This window comes from Oncorhynchus keta, chromosome 20 (assembly GCF_023373465.1).
Source record: "Oncorhynchus keta strain PuntledgeMale-10-30-2019 chromosome 20, Oket_V2, whole genome shotgun sequence".
In the NCBI taxonomy this organism is placed as follows: domain Eukaryota; kingdom Metazoa; phylum Chordata; class Actinopteri; order Salmoniformes; family Salmonidae; genus Oncorhynchus; species Oncorhynchus keta.
The window spans coordinates 34252111-34274061 of record NC_068440.1 but is presented as its reverse complement, the minus strand read 5'-3'; the positions used below and the strand labels follow the sequence as shown (position 1 = coordinate 34274061).

General features: G+C 45.3%; 1 protein-coding gene across 2 annotated transcripts in view; it reads left to right on the top strand.

Moving 5' to 3' along the window:
* Positions 1 to 21951, top strand: part of LOC118399009 (CUB and sushi domain-containing protein 3-like) — a 908305-nt gene that overhangs the window by 521686 nt on the left and 364668 nt on the right. For both annotated transcript variants that reach the window (XM_052472732.1, XM_052472731.1), the window contains exon 11: positions 19519 to 19622. In XM_052472732.1, coding sequence (XP_052328692.1) covers positions 19519 to 19622 — 104 coding nt within the window. The remainder of the gene's footprint in view (positions 1 to 19518; positions 19623 to 21951) is intronic.

Here is a 21951-nt window from a genome sequence, read left to right as displayed (position 1 = left end):
ACGCCATAACGTCAACACAGCGTTACACTATGGGAGACGTCAACACAGCGTTACACTATGGGAGACGTCATAACGTCAACACAGAGTTAAACTATGGGAGACATCATAACGTCAACACAGCGTTACACTATGGGAGACATCATAACGTCAACACAGCGTTACACTATGGGAGACGTCATAACGTCAACACAGCGTTACACTATGGGAGACATCATAACGTCAACACAGCGTTACACTATGGGAGACGCCATAACGTCAACACAGCGTTACACTATGGGAGGCGTCAACACAGCGTTACACTATGGGAGACATCATAACGTCAACACAGCATTACACTATGGGAGACGTCATAACGTCAACACAGCGTTACACTATGGGAGACGTCAACACAGCGTTACACTATGGGAGACGCCATAACGTCAACACAGCGTTACACTATGGGAGACGTCATAACATCAACACAGCGTTACACTATGGGAGACGATAACGTCAACACAGCGTTACACTATGGGAGACGTCAACACAGCGTTACACTATGGGAGACGTCATAACGTCAACACAGCGTTACACTATGGGAGACATCATAACGTCAACACAGCGTTACACTATGGGAGACGTCATAACGTCAACACAGCGTTACACTATGGGAGACATCATAACGTCAACACAGCGTTACACTATGGGAGACATCATAACGTCAACACAGCGTTACACTATGGGAGACGTCAACACAGCGTTACACTATGGGAGACGTCATAACGTCAACACAGCGTTACACTATGGGAGACATCAACACAGCGTTACACTATGGGAGACGTCATAACGTCAACACAGCGTTACACTATGGGAGACGTCAACACAGCGTTACACTATGGGAGACGTCATAACGTCAACACAGCGTTACACTATGGGAGACGCCATAACGTCAACACAGCGTTACACTATGGGAGACATCATAACTTCAACACAGCGTTACACTATGGGAGACGCGTCAACACAGCGTTACACTATGGGAGACGCCATAACGTCAACACAGCGTTACACTATGGGAGACGCATAACGTCAACACAGCGTTACACTATGGGAGACGCCATAACGTCAACACAGCGTTACACTATGGGAGACGCCATAACGTCAACACAGCGTTACACTATGGGAGACATCATAACGTCAACACAGCGTTACACTATGGGAGACATCATAACGTCAACACAGCGTTACACTATGGGAGACATCATAACGTCAACACAGCGTTACACTATGGGAGACGTCAACACAGCGTTACACTATGGGAGACGTCATAACGTCAACACAGCGTTACACTATGGGAGACATCAACACAGCGTTACACTATGGGAGACGTCATAACGTCAACACAGCGTTACACTATGGGAGACGACACAGCATTACACTATGGGAGACGTCATAACGTCAACACAGCGTTACACTATGGGAGACATCAACACAGTGTTACACTATGGGAGACATCATAACGTCAACACAGCGTTACACTATGGGAGACGTCAACACAGCGTTAAACTATGGGAGACGTCATAACGTCAACACAGTGTTACACTATGGGAGACGTCATAACGTCAACACAGCGTTACACTATGGGAGACGTCATAACGTCAACACAGCGTTACACTATGGGAGACGTCAACACAGCGTTACACTATGGGAGACGTCAACACAGCGTTACACTATGGGAGACATCAACACAGCGGTACACTATGGGAGACGTCAACACAGTGTTACACTATGGGAGACATCATAACGTCAACACAGCGTTACACTATGGGAGACGTCATAACGTCAACACAGTGTTACACTATGGGAGACATCATAACGTCAACACAGCGTTACACTATGGGAGACGTCAACACAGTGTTACACTATGGGAGACGTCATAACGTCAACACAGCGTTACACTATGGGAGACGTCATAACGTCAACACAGTGTTACACTATGGGAGACATCAACACAGCGTTACACTATGGGAGACATCAACACAGCGTTACACTATGGGAGACGCATAACGTCAACACAGCGTTACACTATGGGAGACGTCATAACGTCAACACAGCGTTACACTATGGGAGACATCATAACGTCAACACAGCGTTACACTATGGGAGACGTCAACACAGTGTTACACTATGGGAGACATCATAACGTCAACACAGCGTTACACTATGGGAGACGCCATAACGTCAACACAGCGTTACACTATGGGAGACGTCAACACAGCGTTACACTATGGGAGACGTCAACACAGCGTTACACTATGGGAGACGTCAACACAGCGTTACACTATGGGAGACGCCATAACGTCAACACAGCGTTACACTATGGGAGACGTCATAACGTCAACACAGCGTTACACTATGGGAGACGTCAACACAGCGTTACACTATGGGAGACGCCATAACGTCAACACAGCGTTACACTATGGGAGACGTCATAACGTCAACACAGCGTTACACTATGGGAGACATAACGTCAACACAGCGTTACACTATGGGAGACGCCATAACGTCAACACAGCGTTACACTATGGGAGACGTCATAACGTCAACACAGCGTTACACTATGGGAGACATCATAACGTCAACACAGCGTTACACTATGGGAGACGCGTCAACACAGCGTTACACTATGGGAGACGCCATAACGTCAACACAGCGTTACACTATGGGAGACGCCATAACGTCAACACAGCGTTACACTATGGGAGACGCCATAACGTCAACACAGCGTTACACTATGGGAGACGCCATAACGTCAACACAGCGTTACACTATCGGAGACGTCAACACAGCGTTACACTATGGGAGACGCCATAACGTCAACACAGCGTTACACTATGGGAGACATCATAACGTCAACACAGCGTTACACTATGGGAGACGTCAACACAGAGTTAAACTATGGGAGACGTCAACACAGCGTTACACTATGGGAGACGCCATAACGTCAACACAGCGTTACACTATGGGAGACGTCATAACATCAACACAGCGTTACACTATGGGAGACGCCATAACGTCAACACAGCGTTACACTATGGGAGACGCCATAACGTCAACACAGCGTTACACTATGGGAGACGCCAACACAGCGTTACACTATGGGAGACATCATAACGTCAACACAGTGTTACACTATGGGAGACGTCAACACAGCGTTACACTATGGGAGACATCATAACGTCAACACAGTGTTACACTATGGGAGACGCCATAACGTCAACACAGCGTTACACTATGGGAGACGCCATAACGTCAACACAGCGTTACACTATGGGAGATAACGTCAACACAGCGTTACACTTTGGGAGACGCCAACACAGCGTTACACTATGGGAGACGTCATAACGTCAACACAGCGTTACACTATGGGAGACATCATAACGTCAACACAGCGTTACACTATGGGAGACGTCAACACAGTGTTACACTATGGGAGACATCATAACGTCAACACAGCGTTACACTATGGGAGACGCCATAACGTCAACACAGCGTTACACTATGGGAGACGTCATAACGTCAACACAGCGTTACACTATGGGAGACGTCATAACGTCAACACAGCGTTACACTATGGGAGACGCTCAACACAGCGTTACACTGGGAGACATCATAACGTCAACACAGCGTTACACTACATCAATACAGCGTTACACTATGGGAGACGCCATAACGTCAACACAGCGTTACACTATGGGAGACGTCATAACATCAACACAGCGTTACACTATGGGAGACGTCATAACGTCAACACAGCGTTACACTATGGGAGACGTCATAACGTCAACACAGCGTTACACTATGGGAGACGTCAACACAGCGTTACACTATGGGAGACGTCATAACGTCAACACAGCGTTACACTATGGGAGACGTCAACACAGCGTTACACTATGGGAGACGTCATAACGTCAACACAGCGTTACACTATGGGAGACATCATAACGTCAACACAGCGTTACACTATGGGAGACGTCAACACAGCGTTACACTATGGGAGACGTCAACACAGCGTTACACTATGGGAGACATCAACACAGCGTTACACTATGGGAGACGTCATAACGTCAACACAGCGTTACACTATGGGAGACGTCAACACAGCGTTACACTATGGGAGACGTCAACACAGCGTTACACTATGGGAGACATCAACACAGCGTTACACTATGGGAGACGTCATAACGTCAACACAGCGTTACACTATGGGAGACGTCAACACAGCGTTACACTATGGGAGACGCCAACACAGCGTTACACTATGGGAGACGTCATAACGTCAACACAGCGTTACACTATGGGAGACGTCAACACAGCGTTACACTATGGGAGACGCAACACAGCGTTACACTATGGGAGACGCCAACACAGCGTTACACTATGGGAGACGTCAACACAGCGTTACACTATGGGAGACGTATAACGTCAACACAGCGTTACACTATGGGAGACGTCATAACGTCAACACAGCGTTACACTATGGGAGACGCCATAACGTCAACACAGCGTTACACTATGGGAGACATCATAACGTCAACACAGCGTTACACTATGGGAGACGTCATAACGTCAACACAGCGTTACACTATGGGAGACGTCATAACGTCAACACAGCGTTACACTATGGGAGACGTCATAACGTCAACACAGCGTTACACTATGGGAGACGTCATAACGTCAACACAGCGTTACACTATGGGAGACGTCATAACGTCAACACAGCGTTACACTATGGGAGACGCCAACACAGCGTTACACTATGGGAGACGCCATAACGTCAACACAGCGTTACACTATGGGAGACATCATAACGTCAACACAGCGTTACACTATGGGAGACGCCAACACAGAGTTAAACTATGGGAGACGTAAACACAGCGTTACACTATGGGAGACGCCATAACGTCAACACAGCGTTACACTATGGGAGACGCCATAACATCAACACAGCGTTACACTATGGGAGACGCCATAACGTCAACACAGCGTTACACTATGGGAGACGCCATAACGTCAACACAGCGTTACACTATGGGAGACGTCAACACAGCGTTACACTATGGGAGACATCATAACGTCAACACAGTGTTACACTATGGGAGACGTCAACACAGCGTTACACTATGGGAGACATCATAACGTCAACACAGTGTTACACTATGGGAGACGCCAACACAGCGTTACACTATGGGAGACGCATAACGTCAACACAGCGTTACACTATGGGAGAAGTCATAACGTCAACACAGCGTTACACTTTGGGAGACGCAACACAGCGTTACACTATGGGAGACGTCATAACGTCAACACAGCGTTACACTATGGGAGACATCATAACGTCAACACAGCGTTACACTATGGGAGACGTCAACACAGTGTTACACTATGGGAGACATCATAACGTCAACACAGCGTTACACTATGGGAGACGTCATAACGTCAACACAGTGTTACACTATGGGAGACGTCATAACGTCAACACAGCGTTACACTATGGGAGACGTCATAACGTCAACACAGCGTTACACTATGGGAGACGTCAACACAGCGTTACACTATGGGAGACATCATAACGTCAACACAGCGTTACACTATGGGAGACATCAACACAGCGTTACACTATGGGAGACGCCATAACGTCAACACAGCGTTACACTATGGGAGACGTCATAACGTCAACACAGCGTTACACTATGGGAGACGTCATAACGTCAACACAGCGTTACACTATGGGAGACGTCATAACGTCAACACAGCGTTACACTATGGGAGACGTCAACACAGCGTTACACTATGGGAGACGCCATAACGTCAACACAGCGTTACACTATGGGAGACGTCAACACAGCGTTACACTATGGGAGACGTCATAACGTCAACACAGCGTTACACTATGGGAGACGTCATAACGTCAACACAGCGTTACACTATGGGAGACGTCAACACAGCGTTACACTATGGGAGACGCCAACACAGCGTTACACTATGGGAGACGCCAACACAGCGTTACACTATGGGAGACTTCATAACGTCAACACAGCGTTACACTATGGGAGACGTCAACACAGCGTTACACTATGGGAGACGTCAACACAGCGTTACACTATGGGAGACGTCAACACAGCGTTACACTATGGGAGACGTCATAACGTCAACACAGCGTTACACTATGGGAGACGTCAACACAGCGTTACACTATGGGAGACGCCATAACGTCAACACAGCGTTACACTATGGGAGACGCCATAACGTCAACACAGCGTTACACTATGGGAGACATCATAACGTCAACACAGCGTTACACTATGGGAGACGTCATAACGTCAACACAGCGTTACACTATGGGAGACGTCAACACAGCGTTACACTATGGGAGACGTCATAACGTCAACACAGCGTTACACTATGGGAGACGCCATAACGTCAACACAGCGTTACACTATGGGAGACGTCATAACGTCAACACAGCGTTACACTATGGGAGACGCCATAACGTCAACACAGCGTTACACTATGGGAGACGCCATAACGTCAACACAGCGTTACACTATGGGAGACGTCAACACAGCGTTACACTATGGGAGACGTCAACACAGCGTTACACTATGGGAGACGTCATAACGTCAACACAGCGTTACACTATGGGAGACGTCATAACGTCAACACAGCGTTACACTATGGGAGACGTCAACACAGCGTTACACTATGGGAGACATCATAACGTCAACACAGCGTTACACTATGGGAGACGTCAACACAGCGTTACACTATGGGAGACATCATAACGTCAACACAGCGTTACACTATGGGAGACGTCAACACAGCGTTACACTATGGGAGACGTCAACACAGCGTTACACTATGGGAGACGTCAACACAGCGTTACACTATGGGAGACGTCATAACGTCAACACAGCGTTACACTATGGGAGACGCCATAACGTCAACACAGCGTTACACTATGGGAGACATCATAACGTCAACACAGCGTTACACTATGGGAGACGTCATAACGTCAACACAGCGTTACACTATGGGAGACGTCAACACAGCGTTACACTATGGGAGACATCATAACGTCAACACAGCGTTACACTATGGGAGACGTCAACACAGCGTTACACTATGGGAGACGTCATAACGTCAACACAGCGTTACACTATGGGAGACGCCATAACATCAACACAGCGTTACACTATGGGAGACGCATAACGTCAACACAGCGTTACACTATGGGAGACGCATAACGTCAACACAGCGTTACACTATGGGAGACGTCAACACAGCGTACACTATGGGAGACGCCATAACGTCAACACAGCGTTACACTATGGGAGATGTCAACACAGCGTTACACTATGGGAGACGTCATAACGTCAACACAGCGTTACACTATGGGAGACGCCATAACGTCAACACAGCGTTACACTATGGGAGACGTCAACACAGCGTTACACTATGGGAGACGTCAACACAGCGTTAACTATGGGAGACATCAACACAGCGTTACACTATGGGAGACGTCATAACGTCAACACAGCGTTACACTATGGGAGACGTCAACACAGCGTTACACTATGGGAGACGTCAACACAGAGTTACACTATGGGAGACATCAACACAGTGTTACACTATGGGAGACGCATAACGTCAACACAGCGTTACACTATGGGAGACGTCATAACGTCAACACAGCGTTACACTATGGGAGACGCCATAACGTCAACACAGCGTTACACTATCGGAGACGCCATAACGTCAACACAGCGTTACACTATGGGAGACATCATAACGTCAACACAGCGTTACACTATGGGAGACGCCATAACGTCAACACAGCGTTACACTATGGGAGACGTCAACACAGCGTTACACTATGGGAGACGCCATAACGTCAACACAGCGTTACACTATGGGAGACGCATAACGTCAACACAGCGTTACACTATGGGAGACTTCATAACGTCAACACAGCGTTACACTATGGGAGACGTCATAACGTCAACACAGCGTTACACTATGGGAGACGTCATAACGTCAACACAGCGTTACACTATGGGAGACGTCAACACAGCGTTACACTATGGGAGACGTCAACACAGCGTTACACTATGGGAGACGTCATAACGTCAACACAGCGTTACACTATGGGAGACGCATAACATCAACACAGCGTTACACTATGGGAGACGTCAACACAGCGTTACACTATGGGAGACATCATAACGTCAACACAGCGTTACACTATGGGAGACGTCAACACAGCGTTACACTATGGGAGACATCATAACGTCAACACAGCGTTACACTATGGGAGACGTCAACGTCACAGCGTTACACTATGGGAGACGCCAACACAGCTATGGGAGACACTCATAGACGTCAACACAGCGTTACACTATGGGAGACGTCATAACGTCAACACAGCGTTACACTATGGGAGACATCAACACAGCGTTACACTATGGGAGACGCCATAACGTCAACACAGCGTTACACTATGGGAGACATCATAACGTCAACACAGCGTTACACTATGGGAGACGTCATAACGTCAACACAGCGTTACACTATGGGAGACGTCAACACAGCGTTACACTATGGGAGACATCATAACGTCAACACAGCGTTACACTATGGGAGACGTCAACACAGCGTTACACTATGGGAGACGTCATAACGTCAACACAGCGTTACACTATGGGAGACGTCATAACGTCAACACAGCGTTACACTATGGGAGACGTCATAACGTCAACACAGCGTTACACTATGGGAGACGTCATAACGTCAACACAGCGTTACACTATGGGAGACGTCATAACGTCAACACAGCGTTACACTATGGGAGACATCATAACGTCAACACAGCGTTACACTATGGGAGACGTCAACACAACGTTACACTATGGGAGACGCATAACGTCAACACAGCGTTACACTATGGGAGACGCATAACGTCAACACAGCGTTACACTATGGGAGACGTCATAACGTCAACACAGCGTTACACTATGGGAGACATCATAACGTCAACACAGCGTTACACTATGGGAGACGTCAACACAACGTTACACTATGGGAGACGTAAACACAGCGTTACACTATGGGAGACGTCATAACGTCAACACAGTGTTACACTATGGGAGACATCATAACGTCAACACAGCGTTACACTATGGGAGACATCATAACGTCAACACAGTGTTACACTATGGGAGACATCATAACGTCAACACAGCGTTACACTATGGGAGACATCATAACGTCAACACAGCGTTACACTATGGGAGACGTCAACACAGCGTTACACTATGGGAGACGTCATAACGTCAACACAGCGTTACACTATGGGAGACGTCAACACAGCGTTACACTATGGGAGACATCAACACAGCGTTACACTATGGGAGACGTCATAACGTCAACACAGCGTTACACTATGGGAGACGTCAACACAGCGTTACACTATGGGAGACATCATAACGTCAACACAGTGTTACACTATGGGAGACGTCAACACAGCGTTACACTATGGGAGACGTCAACACAGCGTTACACTATGGGAGACATCATAACGTCAACACAGCGTTACACTATGGGAGACGTCATAACGCAACACAGCGTTACACTATGGGAGACGTCATAACGTCAAACACAGCGTTACACTATGGGAGACGTCATAACGTCAACACAGCGTTACACTATGGGAGACGCATAACGTCAACACAGCGTTACACTATGGGAGACGCCATAACGTCAACACAGTGTTACACTATGGGAGACGTCAACACAGCGTTACACTATGGGAGACATCAACACAGCGTTACACTATGGGAGACGTCAACACAGTGTTACACTATGGGAGACGTCATAACGTCAACACAGCGTTACACTATGGGAGACGTCATAACGTCAACACAGCGTTACACTATGGGAGACGTCATAACGTCAACACAGCGTTACACTATGGGAGACGTCATAACGTCAACACAGCGTTACACTATGGGAGACGTCATAACGTCAACACAGCGTTACACTATGGGAGACATCATAACGTCAACACAGCGTTACACTATGGGAGACGTCAACACAGCGTTACACTATGGGAGACGTCATAACGTCAACACAGCGTTACACTATGGGAGACGTCATAACGTCAACACAGCGTTACACTATGGGAGACGTCATAACGTCAACACAGCGTTACACTATGGGAGACGTCAACACAGCGTTACACTATGGGAGACGTCATAACGTCAACACAGCGTTACACTATGGGAGACGTCAACACAGCGTTACACTATGGGAGACGTCAACACAGCGTTACACTATGGGAGACGTCATAACGTCAACACAGCGTTACACTATGGGAGACGTCATAACGTCAACACAGCGTTACACTATGGGAGACGTCATAACGTCAACACAGCGTTACACTATGGGAGACGTCATAACGTCAACACAGCGTTACACTATGGGAGACGTCATAACGTCAACACAGCGTTACACTATGGGAGACGTCAACACAGCGTTACACTATGGGAGACGTCATAACGTCAACACAGCGTTACACTATGGGAGACGTCATAACGTCAACACAGCGTTACACTATGGGAGACATCATAACGTCAACACAGCGTTACACTATGGGAGACATCATAACGTCAACACAGCGTTACACTATGGGAGACATCATAACGTCAACACAGTGTTACACTATGGGAGACGCCATAACGTCAACACAGCGTTACACTATGGGAGACATCATAACGTCAACACAGCGTTACACTATGGGAGACGCCATAACGTCAACACAGTGTTACACTATGGGAGACATCATAACGTCAACACAGCGTTACACTATGGGAGACGCATAACGTCAACACAGCGTTACACTATGGGAGACATCATAACGTCAACACAGCGTTACACTATGGGAGACGCCATAACGTCAACACAGCGTTACACTATGGGAGACGCCATAACGTCAACACAGCGTTACACTATGGGAGACGTCAACACAGCGTTACACTATGGGAGACATCATAACGTCAACACAGCGTTACACTATGGGAGACGTCAACACAGCGTCACTATGGGAGACGTCAACACAGTGTTACACTATGGGAGACGTCATAACGTCAACACAGCGTTACACTATGGGAGACGTCATAACGTCAACACAGCGTTACACTATGGGAGACGTCAACACAGCGTTACACTATGGGAGACGTCAACACAGCGTTACACTATGGGAGACATCAACACAGCGTTACACTATGGGAGACGTCAACACAGCGTTACACTATGGGAGACGTCATAACGTCAACACAGCGTTACACTATGGGAGACGTCAACACAGCGTTACACTATGGGAGACGTCAACACAGCGTTACACTATGGGAGACGTCAACACAGCGTTACACTATGGGAGACGTCAACACAGCGTTACACTATGGGAGGAACGCCATAACGTCAACACAGCGTTACACTATGGGAGACATCAACACAGCGTTACACTATGGGAGACGCCATAACGTCAACACAGCGTTACACTATGGGAGACGCCATAACGTCAACACAGCGTTACACTATGGGAGACGCCATAACGTCAACACAGCGTTACACTATGGGAGACGCCATAACGTCAACACAGCGTTACACTATGGGAGACGCCATAACGTCAACACAGCGTTACACTATGGGAGACACAGCGTCAACACAGCGTTACACTATGGGAGACATCATAACGTCAACACAGCGTTACACTATGGGAGACGTCAACACAGCGTTACACTATGGAGACGTCATAACGTCAACACAGCGTTACACTATGGGAGACGTCATAACGTCAACACAGCGTTACACTATGGGAGACATCATAACGTCAACACAGCGTTACACTATGGGAGACGCCATAACGTCAACACAGCGTTACACTATGGGAGACGCCATAACGTCAACACAGCGTTACACTATGGGAGACGCGTCAACACAGCGTTACACTATGGGAGACGTCATAACGTTAACACAGCGTTACACTATGGGAGACGCCATAACGTCAACACAGCGTTACACTATGGGAGACGCCATAACGTCAACACAGCGTTACACTATGGGAGACGCCATAACGTCAACACAGCGTTACACTATGGGAGACGTCAACACAGCGTTACACTATGGGAGACGTCATAACGTCAACACAGCGTTACACTATGGGAGACATCATAACGTCAACACAGCGTTACACTATGGGAGACGTCATAACGTCAACACAGCGTTACACTATGGGAGACATCATAACGTCAACACAGCGTTACACTATGGGAGACGTCATAACGTCAACACAGTGTTACACTATGGGAGACATCATAACGTCAACACAGCGTTACACTATGGGAGACATCATAACGTCAACACAGCGTTACACTATGGGAGACATCATAACGTCAACACAGCGTTACACTATGGGAGACGTCATAACGTCAACACAGCGTTACACTATGGGAGATGTCAACACAGCGTTACACTATGGGAGACGTCAACACAGCGTTACACTATGGGAGACGCCATAACGTCAACACAGCGTTACACTATGGGAGACGCCATAACGTCAACACAGCGTTACACTATGGGAGACATCAACACAGCGTTACACTATGGGAGACGTCAACACAGTGTTACACTATGGAGACGTCAACACAGCGGTACACTATGGGAGACGTCAACACAGCGGTACACTATGGGAGACGTCATAACGTCAACACAGCGTTACACTATGGGAGACATCAACACAGCGTTACACTATGGGACTATGGAGACGTCATAATGTCAACACAGCGTTACACTATGGGAGACGTCAACACAGCGTTACACTATGGGAGACGTCAACACAGTGTTACACTATGGGAGACGTCATAACGTCAACACAGCGTTACACTATGGGAGACGTCATAACGTCAACACAGCGTTACACTATGGGAGACATCATACAGAGGCAATACACTGTTAATAGAATGTTCATTTTATTTCCTATCATGCAGAACACACCATGATACAATGTTCATCCTATTGCCTGTCAGGTGTATTCAAACAGTCGGCAGGGTAGCCTAGTGGTTCGAGCGTTGGACTCGTAACCGGAAGGTTGCATGTTCAAACCCCCGAGCTGACAAGGTGCAAATCTGTTAGTTAAATAAAGGTAAAATAAAAAAAGTCAAATTTCCACCATCACTACACTGGAAGTTATCCCATTCAGTTAATGGTCAATGTGTACTACTGTGTATTACTGCGTATTACTGTGTAGTACTGTGTATTACTGTGTCATGGTTGAAGGACAAAGGTCAAAGTACTCATAGGTTGTGTCCCAATACTCTCTCCTTTCTCCCAAAGTGTTCACCCGTTCACTACTCCTCACAAATGTAAAACAATAGGTTTTAGTGTAGACATGGGCTAGAGGGGGTTTTCATTTACCAGTCTCTGCTTTTTAAATCCAACAAGTGCACACTTTAGGGGCAAGGAGAGATAATTGGGACTCAGCCATAGACTTACTCACCCTGCTTCTTCCCTGCATCGGAGTAGCTATTAACCCGACATGCTAGTGTAGAATGTGCAGATGCTTATCAGTAAGAGAGGTGTGTTATCTAGCCCCCACATCCATCGAGCTCAAATCCTATCCTATGTTTCCATTATGTTGACCTAACACTCCTTAGAGACAAGAGGGTTTGACTTTGACCTAACACTCCTGAGACAGAGGGTTTGACCGTGACCTAACACTCCTTAGAGACAAGAGGGTTTGACTTTGACCTAACACTCCTGAGACAGAGGGTTTGACCGTGACCTAACACTCCTTAGAGACAGAGGGTTTGACTTTGACCTAACACTCCTTAGAGACAAGAGGGTTTGACTTTGACCTAACACTCCTGAGACAGAGGGTTTGACCTTCACCTTACACTCCTTAGAGACAGAGGGTTTGACTTTGACCTAACACTCCTTAGAGACAGAGGGTTTGACCTTCACCTAACACTCCTTAGAGACAAGAGGGTTTGACTTTGACCTAACACTCCTTAGAGACAGAGGGTTTGACTTTGACCTAACACTCCGTAGAGACAGAGGGTTTGACCGTGACCTAACACTCCTTAGAGACAAGAGGGTTTGACTTTGACCTAACACTCCGTAGAGACAGAGGGTTTGACCGTGACCTAACACTCCTTAGAGACAAGAGGGTTTGACCTTGACCTAACACTCCTTAAAGACAGAGGATTTGACCTTGTCTCTTTCTAAATTGCCACATCCACTCTCACCATTTCCATTTAAAGGAGAAAGTATCGAGGGACTTAGTGAAACGAAGTGTTATCAAAGATGATCAAAGACAGGAGATAGAGGACTAGAGATAATGTTGACAAACATTGTCGCGAACCGCCCAGCTTCGTTAATGTACAGCTCAGTTAACCCTGGTAATCCATTCAGCACAATACCTCTAAAACAAGCTTTACATGATTCCACAAGCCACCAACTCTGACGTGACAGTGGCTTGTGGGAAGTTAAAAAAATCTCTATATAAATAAAATATCTCTTACATTACAGTCTTATTTGATGACATCCCCAGGAGTTGAAATGCACACATACACATTTAGATGTTTCTGAAGTTGAAATTGAATATTGAGTCTTTGAGATGCACATGCAGCAGAGGCCTCCCCAAGGCAAGGGAGATCATGTAAATATTCTCATCACTTGCTCCAATCAAAGTCTGTTTTAATCCTTTAATTAAACAGACTTTGTGGTGATTGACATGAAACTAGAGGAATCATTCAATAATTGCCCATGTAGTGTTACCGGGGGTTTCCATTAGCTTCCATTAGCTCCAATAGGATCCTTACAAAACCTCAAAATACTACTTTATGTGAATGCTCTGCACCCAATCCAAGCATCAATCTGGACATTATTACTAACAAAAGTCAATTTCATAGACTTCCATGTGCCCAACAGACGGCCCATGTACACAAGGCAAACTCTACACTAGCGAATGCTGAGAATGGTGCTGCCAATGATACAAAACATTTACTGCACATGCACACGCGCACGCTCGCGCACACACACACACACACACACACACACACACACACACACACACACACACACACACACACACACACACACACACACACACACACACACACACACACACACACACATGTACCAGGCACAGGGCCAGCACCACACACATGGGTCCAATCAGACTCTCATCCATCCCATGTGACAAGAAAGCCAGGTCGTTCACACACTCACACCCCTGATTAGAGCTCCACTCAGATGGGCTGTCAGATTCTCTCTGCCTTTCCATCTCCCCCAGAAGAGATTTCCTGTTCCTGTTGTTCTCATGTTAAAGAGATCCAGCAGGCAGGCAGGGAAATACGTGTGTGTGTGTGTGTGTGTGTGTGTGTGTGTGTGTGTGTGTGTGTGTGTGTGTGTGTGTGTGTGTGTGTGTGTGTGTGTGTGTGTGTGTGTGTGTGTGTGTGTGTGTGTGTGTGTGTGTGTGTATTTCTGTGCCTCTGTGTGTGTATGAAGCACTCTTTCAAAGCGCCCCCCTCCCACCTGGTGCTCACATGCTTCCTGTTGTATCAGCCAAGTGTATGGTGCTAGGAGGGCTCTTATCTATCATTCAGGTCTATCAGCCAGGTGTATGGTGCTAGGAGGGCTCTTATCTCTCATTCAGGTCTATCAGCCAAGTGTATGGTGCTAGGATGGCTCTTATCTCTCATTCAGGTCTATCAGCCAGGTGTATGGTGCTAGAAGGGCTCTTATCTCTCATTCAGGTCTATCAGCCAGGTGTATGGTGCTAGGAGGGCTCTTATCTCTCATTCAGGTCTATCAGCCAAGTGTATGGTGCTAGGAGGGCTCTTATCTCTCATTCAGGTCTATCAGCCAAGTGTATGGTGCTAGGAGGGCTCTTATCTCTCATTCAGGTCTATCAGCCAAGTGTATGGTGCTAGGAGGGCTCTTATCTCTCATTCAGGTCTATCAGCCAAGTGTATGGTGCTAGAAGGGCTCTTATCTCTCATTCAGGTCTATCAGCCAGGTGTATGGTGCTAGGAGGGCTCTTATCTCTCATTCAGGTCTATCAGCCAAGTGTATGGTGCTAGGAGGGCTCTTATCTCTCATTCAGGTCTATCAGCCAAGTGTATGGTGCTAGAAGGGCTCTTATCTCTCATTCAGGTCTATCAGCCAAGTGTATGGTGCTAGAAGGGCTCTTATCTCTCATTCAGGTCTATCAGCCAAGTGTATGGTGCTAGGAGGGCTCTTATCTCTCATTCAGGTCTATCAGCCAAGTGTATGGTGCTAGAAGGGCTTTTATCTCTCATTCAGGTCTATCAGCCAGGTGTATGGTGCTATGAGGGAACTCGTCTCTCTTTTAGTCTTTGTATGCTGCACATCAGGCAGTGGAGATTAGCATGCCTGCGTGACGAACAATATGCCTATTAATCTTGTTGATGTCATAACCTTAGAAACATATTTTAAATTGACAGCATAAGCATTGAAGCCAAAGTCTATGAGACAATGACAACAGTCTCTTAGCAACACTGACACAGAAAAACAGCAATTGTGTGTGTACAAACTTGGGAAGCGGACTGAACAACATCAAAACCTAACAGGATGTACAAGTGTTTACTAGGAGGGCTTGGTCTCAGTTGAGAGAGGACATTAGCATCGAGGCTTTCCTGATGAAAGGAGCGCTGAGCGTACTAGCGCCTTTGAAGGGCCTATCAGGCTTGTGAGGCTTTAAAAACCCCTGGGTTTTTACATAAAGTCCTATTTAAACCTCTATAGTTGACTCCTTGGAGGCAGCTCTGTCTCTCTGTAAGTGAGTGAACACCCCCGTCAAACCCCACCACACTGTCATGTTCCTCACTGGGACTGGAAATGTTCGTTGTCGAGTCATAAGACTGGGATATGGGTTTATTTGGATCATTGCTTTGCCGATCAATATGTAGTAGTGTGGCACCAACCGTCTTGTTTGTATTACAACATAGGCATTGCACTGGTACAACTACACACACACACACACACACACACACACACACACACACACACACACACACACACACACACACACACACACACACACACACACACACACACACACACACACACACACACACACACACACACACACACACACACACACACACACACACACACACACACACACACATTTAGAATAATGATCTGAAACACTATAATTAGTAGACTAGCAAAAAGAGACTCCACCACACACACACACACACACACACTACATGACTGTTGACAAGGGAACCACCATGATTACCTTTGTGATGGCAGTGGGGATTGAGTGCTTTGTAATCGGCATTTAAAAATAGCTTTATTACTCCATGCTGCAATGGTGAACACTCTGGGCATCAATCATCCAGGTGAAGGGACTCTCTTTCCAGACAAGAGGACAGGAAGCAATCTGCTTAAACCCCTTGGTGACACTGCAACAAGGGACCATAGCAACCAGGCCTGGCTGTCTCCATCTGAACCTTAATGGGTTAATAATCATTCATCAGGACAGAAACTATCTCTAGATGATGATACAAGACAGAAGAGTCACGAGGAGAGCATTTTATGCATGTAGCCCGTTGGTATGATTTGTTATTCATTAGGTGTTGGGTTCAGGGATGTGTTTTAAGCATGTGGTATTTCTACACAGTTTCCTGATGCTACTGGTTTCATTAATTCATTAGGTGTTGGGTTCAGGGATGTGTTTTAAGCATGTGGTATTTAAACACAGTTTCCTGATGCTACTGGTTTCTTTCATAAAGGTTGTGTTTAATTTATATTTATTTTATATTTTCTGATATACTTGTTAGTGTACATTCACATGACATTTGTATGTACTGCATGTGTGGGGACTGGGGACTCTCTATAATACTATTCACCATTGGGTAAAATATACTGTCAGTGTTTAAAAAAAAAAAATAAACTAGATTTTTATTAATGTGTGGATTGTTTACGATCTAATTAATGTAATTAGCAAATGTGAAGTTATTTCTCTTCTTCTGTTTCACCATATGGATCCATACCCAGAGGGACTGTCACAGGAAAACAGACGATAGGAGCCTGTCTTAGTCCTAGGGGAACGAGAGAGCGAGAGCGAGAGAGAGAGAGAGAGAGAGAGATAAAAAGAGAGAGAGCGAGAGCGAGAGACTGAGAGAGAGAGAGAGAGAGAGAGAGAGAGACCCAGAGATACAGAGAGAGACACAGAGATACAGAGAGAGATACAGAGAGAGAAATAATTTAAATGAATTGAGAGACAGAGAGAGAGAGAGAAAGACCAAAGGAGAGAGAGAGAGACCCAGAGATACAGAGAGAGATACAGAGAGAGAGAGAATTGAAATGAATTGAGAGACAGAGAGAGAGAGAGAGACAGAAAAAGAGAGAGAGAGACCCAGAGATACAGAGAGAGATACAGAGAGAGAGAATTTAAATGAATTGAGAGATAGAGAGAGAGAAAGATCAAATGAGAGAGAGAGAGAGAGAAAGACCGAACGAGAGAGAGACAGAAAAGAGAAATAGATCAAGATAGAGAGACAAAGAAAGAGACACAGAGACAGAGAGAGACCCAGAGATACAGAGAGAGAGAGAATTGAAATTAATTGAGACAGAGAAAAGAGAGAGAGAGAGAGACACACACAGAAAGAGAGACAGGGAGAGACAGAGAAAGAGAGATTAGTTTATTTCACTTTTGTTTATTATCTACTTCACTTGTCAATGTTAACACATGAATGTAATTGAATGTAATTGAATTGAGAGAGAGAGAGAGAGAGAGAGGGAGAATGCAACCCTAATTATGTACTAAATGTATTTAATTTAGTTAACAGGATGTTCCGTTTCCATCTTAGATTAGTGTCATGATTTTGATAACTAGAATAACAGAATACAACAGAATAATGAGCCATGGAATGAACCAAAATTCTCTCCGTCTACAAAAAAAATGTCCGTCATATTTTACCGCACTCTCAGTGGAACTTTTAAAGGGATAGTTTACTTCAAAACTAGATTGATATTTTTTTTCGTAAATCCAAAAAATGTGTGCATGTCTGCAGTCAAGTATTCAAGAAAACTGTGATGATGACGCATCATTGACTAATGAACAAAATACACAAATATGTTTTCAAGTGAACTATCCTTTTAATAAAGTATTGGGCCTAAAATCAAAAGTTATATTTACCCTAGTTGTTCTGCAATCACAGGGACTATTTTACTAATATCACTGTATTTCAATAAATCCTCAAAACACATGCCAACAGTCTTTCTTTTGTGATGCCAAATTCCTCTGAAACATTGATGTCCCTTCCAGATGGCTTTCCTGTATTACTGTAGCTTTTCCCAGTGGAATTAAATTGTGAGAAAGCCATAAACGTTATTTCAGGCAATTTGACACATGGCTAACCATTATGTCTGATTTCTTCTGTCCACTGACAGGTCATTCAAATCAACTTTGAGGAGTTTGACCTGGAGATTGCCTACGACACGCTGACCATCGGTGATGGCGGGGAAGTGGGTGACCCCAAGACGATACTACAAGTGTGAGTGGCTGAGCGTTTTACTGGATCTATACTGAACAAAAATATATAACCATTTCAAAGGAAACTGAATTACAGTTCATATTTATTTATATGTATTTATTTATTTAACCAGGTAGGCAAGTTGAGAACAAGTTCTCATTAACAATTGTGACCTGGCCAAGATAAAGCAAAGCAGTTCGACACATACAACGACACAGAGTTACACATGGAGTAAAACAAACATACAGTCAATAATACAGTATAAGCAAGTCTATATACGATGTGAGCAAATGAGGTGAGATAAGGGAGGTAAAGGCAAAAAAAGGCCATGGTGGCAATATAAGGAAATCAGTCAATTGAAATAAATGAATTAGGTACTTATCTATGGATTTCACATGACTGGGCAGGAGTGTTGCCATAGTTGGGCCTGGGAGGGCCAGGCCCAGCCAATCAGAATACTCCACAGTGTTTACATGTTCAGTATATATATCACTGTGTTGCCATAGTTGGGCCTGGGACATGTTAACATTCATGTGGTTGGGTACATGTTAACATTCATGTGGTGGGGTACATGTTAACATTCATGTGATTCTATACATGTTCACATTAATGTGGTTGCATGTTAACATTCATGTGGTGGGGTACATGTTAACATTCATGTGGTTGGGGTACATGTTAACATTCATGTGGTTGGGGTACATGTTCACATTAATGTGGTTGGGGTACATGTTAACATTCATGTGGTTGGGTACATGTTCACATTCATGTGGTTGGGTACATGTTAACATTCATGTGGTTGGGGAACATGTTCAAATTCATGTGGTTGGGTACATGTTAACATTCATGTGGTTGGGGTACATGTTCACATTAATGTGGTTGGGGTACATGTTAACATTCATGTGGTTGGGTACATGTTCACATTCATGTGGTTGGGTACATGTTAACATTCATGTGGTTGGGGTACATGTTAACATTCATGTGGTTGGGGTACATGTTAACATTCATGTGGTTGGGTACATGTTCAGATTCATGTGGTGGGGTACATGTTAACATTCATGTGGTGGGGTACATGTTAACATTCATGTGGTGGGGTACATGTTAACATTCATGTGGTGGGGTACATGTTAACATTCATGTGGTGGGGTACATGTTAACATTCATGTGGTGGGGTACATGTTAACATTCATGTGGTGGGGTACATGTTAACATTCATGTGGTTGGGTACATGTTCAGATTCATGTGGCGGGGTACATGTTAACATTCATGTGGTGGGGTACATGTTAACATTCATGTGGTTGGGTACATGTTCAGATTCATGTGGTTGGGTACATGTTAACATTCATGTGGTTGGGGTACATCTTAACATTCATGTGGTTGGGTACATGTTCAGATTCATGTGGTTGGGTACATGTTAACATTCATGTGGTTGGGTACATGTTAACATTCATGTGGTTGGGTACATGTTCAGATTCATGTGGTTGGGTACATGTTAACATTCATGTGGTTGGGTACATGTTAACATTCATGTGGTTGGGTACATGTTCAGATTCATGTGGTGGGGTACATGTTCACATTCATGTGGTTGGGTACATGTTCAGATTCATGTGGTGGGGTACATGTTAACATTCATGTGGTTGGGTACATGTTCAGATTCATGTGGTTGGGTACATGTTAACATTAATGTGGTGGGGTACATGTTAACATTCATGTGGTTGGGTACATGTTCACATTCATGTGGTTGGGTACATGTTAACATTCATGTGGTTGGGTACATGTTCACATTCATGTGGTTGGGTACATGTTAACATTAATGTGGTTGGGGAACATGTTAACATTCATGTGGTTGGGTACATGTTAACATTCATGTGGTGGGGTACATGTTAACATTCATGTGGTGGGGTACATGTTCAGATTCATGTGGTTGGGTACATGTTCACATTCATGTGGTTGGGTACATGTTAACATTCATGTGGTTGGGTACATGTTCACATTCATGTGGTTGGGTACATGTTAACATTCATGTGGTTGGGTACATGTTCAGATTCATGTGGTTGGGTACATGTTCACATTCATGTGGTGGGGTACATGTTCAGATTCATGTGGTGGGGTACATGTTCACATTCATGTGGTTGGGTACATGTTCAGATTCATGTGGTTGGGTACATGTTAACATTCATGTGGTTGGGTACATGTTCAGATTCATGTGGTTGGGTACATGTTAACATTCATGTGGTTGGGTACATGTTCAGATTCATGTGGTTGGGTACATGTTCAGATTCATGTGGTTGGGTACATGTTAAGATTCATGTTGTGGGGTACATGTTAACATTCATGTGGTTGGGGTACATGT